At 42.5% G+C, this 12,581-nt stretch overlaps 1 protein-coding gene across 1 annotated transcript in view; it reads right to left on the bottom strand.

Moving 5' to 3' along the window:
• Positions 1 to 12,581, bottom strand: part of GPAT2 (glycerol-3-phosphate acyltransferase 2, mitochondrial) — a 206,570-nt gene that overhangs the window by 22,750 nt on the left and 171,239 nt on the right. Inside the window, 4 exon segments of the mRNA XM_077469522.1 lie at positions 2,707 to 2,778; positions 3,447 to 3,567; positions 8,547 to 8,678; positions 8,767 to 8,844. Coding sequence (XP_077325648.1) covers positions 2,707 to 2,778; positions 3,447 to 3,567; positions 8,547 to 8,678; positions 8,767 to 8,844 — 403 coding nt within the window.

The following is a 12,581-nucleotide window of genomic DNA, read 5'->3' on the forward strand; positions in this document are numbered from 1 at the left end:
GAGGAATATATTAGAACATCTCAAATGCCATCTTTACCCCCTGAGATCTTGGCAGAGCAATGTTACAAGACACTACTTCCAATCTTAGGCCTACGCATGATCAATCTATAATGCGATTGACTATGGCTCTTCTTTTGCCAGAGACACATTAGGACCCATATCTCCATTATTCACAAAGAAGGGAAAGACCCCACAGCGTGCGGCAGCTACAGGCCTATATCACTGTTAAATGTAGATCTCAAGCTGTTCACTAAAATCCTGGCTATCCGGAGTATACTCCAACCGGACTGCACAAATTAAGGTGAATGAGGTACTCTTAGAACTCTTCCCAATCAGAAATGGAACTAGGCAGAGCTGCCCTCTATCCCCCCTCGTTTGCCCTCTACCTAGAGCCCTTCCTCTCTACGATCAGGCTAGATCCTGACATACAAGGGATAACAGTCAATAAAACACAGCATAAGATTTTGGGATATGCTGACGACTTGCTATTCTCACTAACAAACCCTGCAGTTTCGCTACCAAATCTCCTCAAACAATTCAATACCTATGGCACACTATCCAACCTGAAGATAAATTTTACCAAGTCAGAAGCGATGGGAATAACACTACCGCCACAAACCCTTGCAATAGTACAATCTGGCTTCTGCTTTAAATGGACATCATCCACATTGAATTACCTAGGCACGAGCATTCCTGCAGACTTCTCTCGTATCTATGACCTAAAAACTTTCCCCCTCTGTTAACAAAGACCAAAGTATTACTCAATAGATGGAATACGAACCTTCATTCATGGTTTGGTAGGAGTAATCTACTAAAGATGTGCATTTTGCCAATATTCCTCTCTCTTCAAGCTCTACTGGTCAAAATACAATCCCCATACTTCAAGCAGATACAGGTTCTATTCACCCGATTTGTCTGGGCTCATAAAAAAACGTGCATCCCCCATACCCAGCTAACTATGCTCAAACATTACGGGGTCTGGCACTACGAGATATCCGGTGATATTATCAAGCAGTACACCTTGGCAGAGTCATTGACTGGCAACAACATAGTGAACTGAAATTATGGGTACAAATAGAACAGAGTCAATCTCCCACACCCCTGAAGAGAGCATTGTGGTGTTGGGACTCCTTACCACCAGCCCTCAAATTGCACCCTTTGATAGGGAACACCCTGAGACAATGCTGACAAGCCACCCTATTGACCTCACAAACAACCAAGTCATCACCTCTAATCTTGATTATTGGAAACCCCAAATTCCCCCCCCCCCCCCCCGAGCTTACAGCCCACACAATTTTTGACTTTACGTGAAACCGACTGAATTACTGCCTCTCAGTTTGTGATAGGGGATAAATGGCCCACCACTGAAGAGTTGATGGACCCCTCAGGCCCTTATCAGCTTACATTTTGGAATGCTGCGCAAATACATCACTTCCTCCAGACTATACAAGACCCCCAGATGTACACTAGACAGCTAACCACATTTGAATACTGCTCTGACACAGAACCAATGCCCAAAGTCCTCTCCAAAGCATATGCCCTACGTAACACACCACAGGAACAACCAACACTAGCCTGTATACTGAAATGCGAGACGGATTTAAACCGCATGTTTACTGCCCTACAAATTCAGAATATGATAAACTTCTCGCTCAAATCCTCACTATGTACTAAGCTACAAGAAACAAATTATAAGGTACTAACGAGATGGTATATGACACCCAGCCGACTTCACACTATTTTCACAGACACACCAGAACACTATTGGAGGTGTCGTACAGATATAACACATATTCTGGACATGCCCTAAATTGACAGTGTTTTGGACGGCGGTCCGCATCATATCCCAAAAATTCACAGATTTTGACCCAGCATTTTTCCTATTGCATGTTTCCACAATACTGACCAGAGCCTACAAGAAATCTGTAGTACATCATTTATTAAATACAGCCAAATCCTGCATTCCCTTACTCTGGAAAACAGCAGAACCCACGTGGACAGCATTTTGGCTGAAAAGGGTGGAAGAAAAAAAATAGCTAGATTAAAGTTTAATCTAGGTCAGTGTCAGGGTTTATTGTTGGGCTCAAAGCTCAGGGTAGGTATATTTAGGGTAAGATTTTTTTTTATTTTTTTTTAATTAGTGTCTGTGTTTTATGTAGGATATAAAAAAAAAGCAAAATGTGCACCATTGTTTTTGGGCCCTACTACAGGTACAAACAACAACATACACATATGTGGCATCACTGCAGAATTTATTTTGGGTTGTTATTTGGTGGTAAATTATGCCAATAGCAATAAAGATAGTGATAAAGATAAGATTTTGGGCCATTTTTTCATTCATACTAAAAATAAAGAAAGAAATTAGGAGATATCTATTACTATTTACCAACAGAAGAATGCCCAATTAGTCCTGAAAAAAACAAGGATACATAAAGAGGTTGCGATATGTACAGTTTTACTAACACATGTCAAAGTTGCAATTGTGTTCCGGCATTAAGATTTGTTTTACCCTCTGTCACTAAGGGGTTAAGAAATAAGACTTGCAACTGTTCAATGCCTATATATTTGTAAAAAAAAATTACATTTCTACGCCTAGTTATGTTGGTGATAGATATATTGTTAGGTGTAAATTAAAGAGATATGAAAGAAGTCATCCATGTTAAAGCAGTAATTCTATTACACGATAAACATAACGCATTAACTTACCATAAGATCCATCCTCTTCTGCTTTCAGCAGCAGGTACTGGTGCAGTTGATCCACATAGTCTGCTTCTGTTTCTGTAGAAAACAGTTAAGTCTTCCTTAATTTTTTTTTTTATTCATATTTATATAACAAAGGAAAAAAATAAAACACACAAAAACAGTAGCATACGCAAAGAAAGAAAAACAAAAACAAAAAAAAATAAAAAATCACATAGCTTCACAAAGCAATAAGCACACCACAAAAATAAATAACATCTTCAATACATTTGACTTATTACCATCAAATTCTTCAAAAGTATTCAGAAGTATCTGGAAAAAAAAATACTCCAGGGCAACCAATGTTATATCAATGTAATGAAACTCTCTATGGCAGGTCATCCTTGTCTATTACAGATCGGAAATTAGAACATGATGCGTCCATCCACCTTTTCCATATTTTTTCAAATTTCTGAGAGGCACTGCACCTAAGAGTATTTCTCAAACATTACAGGGTTATACATTTCCTGAACCCAGTCTGCAAGGGTAAAAGGATTAGATGACACCCGTTTATTTTGAATATTCTTACTGTTGTACTACCTGTGACCCACATGCCTCTAACTAGGACATGGTAGACTGTGCCCTGCGTTTTTTAAATTCAATGTGTCCCAAATGATTTTAGGTGATGAAAGACAACATATGCTCATAACAGATCATTCTCCTGCATGGTGTCTCCCCCAACCTATCTGATAAAACTTATATCATACCAGTTCCACAGGTTTCATGCTCCAGCAGGAATAACGCAGCCTTCTCATATGCCCTCAAAACTGGGCCCAAAAGATGACACAGGAAGACAAAGAAATCAGCGTGATGTTCTGAGCGACCCAACTAGTATAGGAGAAAAGTAGTGAGCAAAATGTTAATAGTAATAACTTAATTGGTTGTACAGTTAACCTTTTCCTCGACATGTACTGGAAAAAAAAAAAAAAAACAGCGGCGTCGTGGGACTCTTGTAGGATTATGCTGCACTTGGGTAAGAATACAGGAAAGAGAACAGGAAAATGTAGCAATGAATTTCACTCATCACTAACAATAGACAACCATAAACAATAGACAACCTCTGATGATACCCACTCGGGTGAAACATGTCAGGCTGGCTATGAGACACAAGCACGCTCAATGCCGCGGCTGTTTTGTTTTGTGATGATCGTTCTTTATGATTGTGCATGTAAGTTGCTACAATAAATTCTTTCACAAGTGAGACGGGCTTCACTATATGCTGCTTTATTTTGATTTGGTTATGATATCCGCTTGATTGGGTGAGACGCCCAATGACTGCTGGAAGTTTACCGCTTTGTGGCTGCCTGGGACAAGTGAATAGATGCAAGCTTTGCAGTGTATTTTAACCATCTACCTACTGGTGATTGATGAGTTCAGATGTGATCCCTTCGGAAGTTATCAATGCCCATCACTTGCTGATATCTGGTAAGCAGATTTGATTATCACGTGGTGTGGTGTGGTGTGCTTTCCTATACACACTGAAAACTGGTGAAGGAATTATCATCTTTTCCTCTTTTAATACTTGAAAAGACTGTTGCTTTTTTTTAGTGCCACATGTGGACTCTTTTTTTATTTTTTTTAACTGTAAACCAAAGCCATGTTTACTGCAATTTCTACTTGTTACGGTAACAACATACTACTGCACTACATTCTTGTATTTTGTAGCACATTTGTATCTTAGGATTCTCAGAGTTAAATTTACCTGAAGCACAGTCATTAAATATTTTAATATATCTAAAATAAAATTGTAAAGATTTTACAATTCAGAAATTTACAGAAATAATTCATAGGAAACCCACAGTCATGCAGTAGTGGTCAATATGCTACTTCACAACAAAGATGACAAATTTGTGTGGATATTTCTGTATGAGTTGACTGGAAAACCTTCAAGATCTCTGTGGTGTAAAGCCCTTCATGCTCCCAGGCCTTAACTTACTCCAATAAAACTTGCTCCTTTCATGTGGGCACAATGGCCAACAGACAACAGCTAGTTTTAGCTTTGTGTCAGTTAAGGTATGCAATAAACCATACCTCTCATTGGTGTATTAAAACCAAAGTAAGCCTCAGATTTGCTGGCAGGTTTCCCGATTCTCTGCTGCAGCCCCAATTTGATTCTATGCAAATGACGACTTTCTAAAAGTTCCTTTCCTGTGAGCCAACAGTAACTTTAGAGGCACATTTTCCCAGGCTATGGACATTAAACTATTTACATATTCCTAATCGGCAGTAAAAGAGCTTTAAAACAAGTCATCTGTGAGCTTTGCAGGTGCTTTTAATGTGAAGTTATTCATTCTGAAAAAAACAAAACAAGGATCTCATCCTACCCCACCGCATCTTCAGTGTCACTTACAATTATACTTCCACCTCTCCTCTTCCTTTCTCCATTGGGGTCCCCCATGGTTCTGTACTTGGACCTCTCCTATTCTTGATCTACACCCCCTTCCTGGGTCAGCTGATAGCCTCCCATGGCTTTCAATATAATTTCTATGCGGACTGCTAAAAAATTGGCTCAGGCTGGTTCGGGTTCTTAGTCCCAACCCACCTGCCCGATCACGCCAGGAAGCCGACATTGCACACCGCGTCGGCTTCCTGGCGGGATCGGGCAGGTGGGTTGGGACTAGAATCCCAAACACGCCTGAGCCCATCTCTTCCGACAATACCCAAATCTATCTTTCTACCCCTCACACATCACTAATTTGCTAACAGACATATCATTCTGGATATAACATTACTTCCTGAAACTCAATCGATCCAAAGCCGAGCTCATAATATTTCCTCTCCCGTGTTCCCCTTCCCCTGACTTTTCAGTCAAGATCAATGGCACAACCATTAACCCATCCCCGCATGTCAAGGTGCTAGATGTAGTCCTGGACACTGAACTCTTTCGGCCCCACATTCAATCACTGTCCAAAGCTTGCCGCCTCAACCTCCACAACATCTCCAAAATATGCCCCTTCCTAACCAATGACACCTCAAAGCTTCTAGTTCAGTCCCTGGCTAGCTCTTAGCTGAACTGCAACTCCCTCCTCATTGGCTTACCTTTAACCACTTCCATATCGGGCCTATTCTGGCACAGTCATGGAATGACGCCAAACTTCAGTACTTAAAAATCTCCATAGGCAACACTTTAAAATTAAAGTTACATGTTTAGTGTTACAGAGAAGGTCTAGTGCTAGAATTGTTGCTCGCACTCTAATGCGCACGGCAATACCTCACATGTGTGGTTTGAACAGCGTTTACATATGTGGGCGGGACTTCTTCTTAGTGCGAGCTACCGGGGACAGAGACTTTTTAAATTATTTGTTTGATTGATATATATATATATATATATATATATATATATATCACTTTTATTCCTATTACAAGGAATGTAAACATCCCTTGTATAGGAATCGTTCGTGACAGGTCCTCCTTATGGAGAGATACGGGGTCAATAAGACCCCACATCTCTCCTCCAGGTTGGAAAGCTAAGGTCAGGAAAAAAAGTCCACACTCTCATGCTTACCAGCTGCGATCACGACTTTGTTTGCATTCGCGGCCCGGATGTTACGTCATAACATCGCACCAGGGCCTCCGACAGAAATCTCTATGGTCATCTGGTGGCGGCAGATTCTTTCCTCCGGGTCCCAGATGACATGGGATGTCCCCTCCCGTCGCCTGTAAGAATGATTAAGCGGTGGAACTGCCGCTATGATCATTTTTATGGTGTACAGAATCGCCGGCTGAAAATAAGGATATCTGAATGATGCCTGTAGCTGCAGGCATCATTCAGTTATTCCCACTCATATTGAGCGGGAAGTGGTTAAATAGGCTATGCCCTATTAACTCCATCATGAATGTTGCTGCCAGACTTATCCACCTCTGCCAATCCCTCCATTGGCTGCCACTCACCCGATGAATTTAATTAAAACCAATAACTTACAAAGCCATCCACAACTTGGCCCCCAGCTACATCACTTATGCCGCGTACACACGATCAAACAACCGAGTGGAAAAGTCCGGCAAACTCAAGTCCGCCAGACAATCCCCCCATGTGTATCCTCCGGTGGACTTAGAAAGTAGTTTTGCACTCCAATCTTCCCGCCGGACTTGCATTTCGGCTGACATTCCGGCCGTGCGTATGCCAGTCCGCCGTACTTTTGAAATGAACGGACTTTTCCCGCCCGGAGAAAAGTCCGCTCATTTTGAGCACGTCTCCAGGTAGGCGGGGCCCGCGAAGGAGACATCGCGGGCCCCGCCACCTGGTATGGACTTAAAGGGGAACCCCAACGCCGAAAAAAACGGCGTGGGGGTCCCCCCAGGTCCACATCAGACCCTTGTCCGAGCACGCTACCCGGCTGGCCAGGAAAGGGGGGGGACGAGCGAGCCCCCCCCGAGCCGTACCAGGCCGCGTGCCCTCAACATGGGGGGGTGCCTTGGGAAAGGGGGGGGCCGCGTGGCCCCCCACCCCAAAGCACCTTGTCCCCATGTTGATGAGGACAAGGGCCTCTTCCCGACAACCCTGGCCGTTGGTTGTCGGGGTCTGCGGGCGGGGGGCTTATCGGAATCCGGGAGCCCCCGGATCCCGCCCCCCACCCTATGTGAATGAGTATGGGGTACAATGTATCCCTACCCGTTCACCTGTAAAAAAACAACACACAAGGGTTAAAATAGTTTATTGCACAGCTCCGGGGGTCTTCCGTCTTCGGGGTCTTCCGTCTTCGGGGGTCTTTTCGCCGGACTCCTCCGCTATCTTCTTTTAGCTCTTTTACTAGCGGAGGAGCCCGGCTTTCTTCTTCGCCGCCGCCCTCTTCTTCCGACTTTGGGGGTCTTGTCCCCCTCTTCGGTTCTTCTGGAGATGTTGCCTCGTCGCATCCTCCGCTCACAATGGCACCGACGCGACGCGCTGCGACTTATATAGGGACATCACCAGATGATGTCCCCGCCCATTATGGTGTCACAGTCCCAGAGGATGCTGGGACTGTGACATCATAATAGACGGGGACATCATCCGGCGATGTCCCTATATAAGTCGCCGCGCGTCGCGTCCGTGCCACTATGCAAATGCTTACGGCATGTTTAGAATATGCAAATGCTTAGTGTGCATGATCTAAACACAGGTTCACATTAATAAGCTGCTCAAGCAGACAGTACTAAATTGTGGGAGGGGGAAATTTACTTTTCTATACACTAGACTGGGGTTTCTCAACCAGGGTTGTTAGGGGTTCCTTGAGCAATGAGCAAGTTCTGCCTCTGAGATAAGTTCCCACTGATACCACTGATCCCTTTTAGCCATCTATCTTTTAGCTATCCCAGTGACCACAAGTATAAGAAGCATTCTTCCCACAGACCATGAAACTAATGTATCAGGAATTGTAGATAGACATTTTTAGCAGGAGTTCCCTGAGACCGGGATGATAAGTCAAGGGTTCCTCTGTGTTTTAAAAGTTTGAGAAACCCTGCACTAGACTACACTCTTGAGGCTCTGTATTGGGTTATCAGAGCAGCCAGTCTACTGTCTCCAAAAGCAACCCCCTGCCCCAATGTCAGCCGGGAGTAGTTCACTCACCACCGTAAGATGTTAACATAATATCAGTAGGCTGCAGAGGGTTCACCAAAATGCAGATGATCTGTGAGGGCAAGAGCTCATATTTTTTTGGCTGTAAATAGAGCAGTTATTATAAAAAAAAAAAAAAAACAACTGTAGGACTTCAAGATTTAGAGTAAAAGTTAAATAAAAGAACTGCAGGTATATGGATATCCACATAATAAAAAGAAGCAGATTCTATACTTTGGTTGGTCAGTAATACAACCCACCCATGCAGTACCTTGTAGTGTCTCTTTACTTTTTCTTCTGTGAAGTCGCAGTCACTGTCTGAAAAGTCATCAGTAGCTCTCCACATAAGGCTATCTGCAAAGGAACGCCTCCCAGTGTCACAAGCTGGAATTGCATTGGGGTCCTAAGAAGACAGGCAAGAGGCCCTGAGATCTCACTGCCGTACTTTCTAATGCCTGTGAGTTAATGTCTGCCATAAATGTATACCTTACTTCATACATGGAAAGGAGACCACAGTGAATTAGCTTGTCCGTAATATCCTGGCACATAATATACAGGGGCTGACATGGCTGCAACATAATGAAATAAAGTCATAAGATTAAGTCCTTTCCCTACAGATACACAATGGTTAATTTATACAAACTTAACTGGCAGGACATTTCCAGAGGTTATCATAGATTTTACACCAACTCTTGCTAATTAGGTCAGGGGGCATATACTTTGCTAAGAGTCTGTTTCTGGCTCCTCCCACTCACTCCCTGTAGGCTTTTCTCAAATTTTCACAACTCAGTGTGGGATCAGTGTATGTTACTCTTGGAGGTTGGAGAAAAATGTAGGATTCAGACAAGAGGTGAGGGATATCTCTGCATCGTGTGATGTACTCCAAGAAAAGTACAAAATCTTAATTTCTAAATTGTATATCACAGGGCACATAGGACTTCATATTTATGACTACTTTGGGTAGGCAACACATCAACAAGCCTATATATACTAAAACCCCAAAATAGAATGATTGGGGGGGGGGGGGCTAACTACAGAGCTACCTGTTAGCCCTTGTACACACGGTCGGAGATTCCGACAACCAAATCCGGAGTAATTCCGACGGATTAATTCCGGAAGAGGTTCGGAAGTGATGTTGCATACACACGGTCAGACTAAATTGTCGGAAAATCCGATTGTATATAACGCGATGACGTTATTTCGTTACGACGGGACTACGTTCAGGCTAGTAGCCAATAACTTTGGTCTAGGAATTTGATCTGAGCATGCGTGGCACTTTGTCCGTCGGAGTAGGCTACACATGATCAGAGTATGTCCGATAGGAGCATTTTGACGGAAAATTACCGGCAAGTTGGGAAACTTGGCCCATCAGATATTCCAACTGAAACATTCCGATGCAGACCATACACTGTCGGAATATCCGACAAAACGGTCCGATAGGACACATTCCGTCGGAATCTCCGACCGTGTGTACAAGGGCTAAGACCTTCTGCTCAAAACCGGTATCTACAAAGTGGTTAAAGTTCATAAACGTGTAAAGAGAAGACCGAGTAGCAGCCTTAAAAACATCACTAGAAGATTGATGCTGAATAGGCCAGAAAGCACTGACACTGCTGGTGGAATGGGCCTTGTCTGGGAAGGGAGGGACCTGCCCTTGATACCATTAGCCTAAGAAATGAGCGGATGAATCCACCTAGAATTCCTGGATCAAGAAGCAGCTTGATCCTTGAGAGGACCCTCAGGCAAAACAGGGAATCAGACTATTGAAACAAAGATGTAGTCCTTGGACACAAACATCCAAAAGCACTTTCTCTTTAGGATGCTTGGAACAAAAGTATGACAGTACAATGTCATGATTCAGGTGGAAAGAGGACCAAGGCCACAAAATCACCTTATCCTGGTGAAGAACTAAAAAAGGCTCCTAGTATGAAAATATAGCCAACTCTGAGACCATGCGAGCCAAGGTAATAGCAACTAAAAAGACAATCTTAGGATGTGAGGAACAACAAAGGAATCTCCCAGAAAGAATATAAAAGAGGAAGTGTTCAAACCAGACAAAACCAAGTTAAGGTCCCACAGAGACAAGAAGGGCCGCTCAGGATAAACAATCCATGTGCCATCATGCACAAAGGCTTTTTTTTTTTTTTTTTTTTTTATCAAGGAATGAGACACGGTAGGTCTCAAATAAAATGGTCAAGGCTGAGATTTGTCCAGTGTTGGTACTTAACCAGTTCAGCCCCGGAGGATTTGGCTGCTCAATGACCAGGCCATTTCTTGCGATATGGCATTGCGTCGCTTTCACTGACAATTGCGCAGTCTTGCAACACTGTACCCAAACAAAATTGACTTTTTTTTTTCTCACACATAGCGCTTTCTTTTGGTGCCATTTGATCACCTCTGCGGTTTTTATTTATAGAACTATAAACAAAAGAGCGTCAAATTTTGAAAAAAAAAACATGAAAAACACAATATTTTCTACTTTTTGCTATAATAAATATCCCACATTTTCTAACCACTTCAGCCCTGGAAGAATTTACTCCCTTCCTGACCAGAGCACTTTTTGCGATTTGGCACTGCATCGCTTTAACTGACAATTGCGCGCACGGTTGTGCAACATGGCTCCCAAACAAAATTTACATCCTTTTCCCACAAAATAGAGCTCTCTTTTGGTGATATTTGATCACCCCTGCAGTTTTAATTTTTTTGCGCTATAAACAAAAAAAGAGCAACAATTAAAAAAAAACATTTTTTACATTTTCCTATAATAAATATCCCCCAAAATTATATATATATATATATTTTTTCCCCTCAGTTTAGGCCGATTCATATTCTTCTACATATTTTTAGTAAAAAAAAAAAATAATCACAATAAGCAATTATTGATTGGTTTGCGCAAAAGTTAAAGCGTTTACAAAATAGGGGATAGTTTTATGGCATTTTTATTAATAATTTTTTTATTTTTAATGGCGGCGATCAGATTTTTTTATCGTGGGACCATTGTTATTTATACAGCAATCAGTGCTATACAAATGCATCGATTCCTGTGTAATCACATACCTGTACATTGTCAGTGAAGGGGTTAACCGCTAGGTGGTAGTGTAGGGGTTCAGTGCGTCCTGGGGTGTGTTTGTAACTGTGGGGGGGGGCGTGGCTACATGTGACACAGGGAGCAGAGATCAGTGACACTGTCACTAGGCAGAACAGGCAGGTGCTTGTTTAAATTAGCATTTCCCTGTTAGGCGGTCGCGGGTATCCCCGCGGCAACTCGACTCACAGAGCTTGTCGACCCGCCTCTTAAAGGGCAATATACAGATATGTGATTCTGCCTGTACGATCGCTTCTGCCGATGTAAATCGGCCTGAGGCGGTTAAAAAAAACAAAAACATTTCCCTCAGTTTAGGCCGATATGTATTCTTCTACATATTTTTGGTATAAAAAAAAACAAAACAAAAAAACAAACAATCGCAATAAGCGTATATTGATTGGTTTGCCCAAAAGGTTTGGCATCTACAAAATAGGCGATAGACTTATGGCATTTTTATTTTTTACTAGTAATGGCGGGACTGCGATATTGCAGCGGACAAATTGGACACTTTTGACAAATTTTTGGGACACCACTGACAATTATACAGCAATCAGTGCTATAAAAATGCACTGGTTACTGTGCAAATGTCACTGGCAGGGAAGAGGTTAACACTAGAGGTCGAACAAGGGGTTAACTGTGTTCCCTAGGTGTGTTCTAACTGTAGGGATGAGACTGTCTAGGAGGAGAAAGTTTTGATTACGGCTCATCGTGGGCGTTTACCACGTGATCGCTCCGTCAAATGATCGGTACAGCGGAGGGGGAAGAGATCGGTGTCAGCAGCGCTGTGGGCTGCATCTGCAGTGCCCACAGCGCTGCTCATCGAAATTTAACCCTACCAATACTCTGCCAATACCCTGCAATTATTTATTTATTTATTTATTTCAGGCTTCCCAGCCTAGAGGTGAGATGCGGGGTCTTATTGACCCCATATCTCACTGTAAAGAGGACCTGTCATGCCATATTCCTATTACAAGGGATGTTTACATTCCTTGTAATAGGAATAAAAGTGATCAAAAAATTTATTTTTGGGGAAAAAAATTCAAATTAAAGTAAAATTAACAATAAAAAAGAAAAAAAAATTTTTTTAAGCGCCCCTGTCCCCATGTGCTCGCATGCAGAAGTGAATACATACGCAAGTCCCGCCCACATATGAAAACGTTCACATGTTCAAACCACACATGTGAGGTATTGCTGCGAATGTTAGAGTGAGAGCAATAATTT

This window comes from Lithobates pipiens, unplaced genomic scaffold (assembly GCF_037356315.1).
Source record: "Lithobates pipiens isolate NorthernLeopardFrog02 unplaced genomic scaffold, aLitPip1_a1.2 Scaffold_8, whole genome shotgun sequence".
Lineage (NCBI taxonomy): Eukaryota > Metazoa > Chordata > Amphibia > Anura > Ranidae > Lithobates > Lithobates pipiens.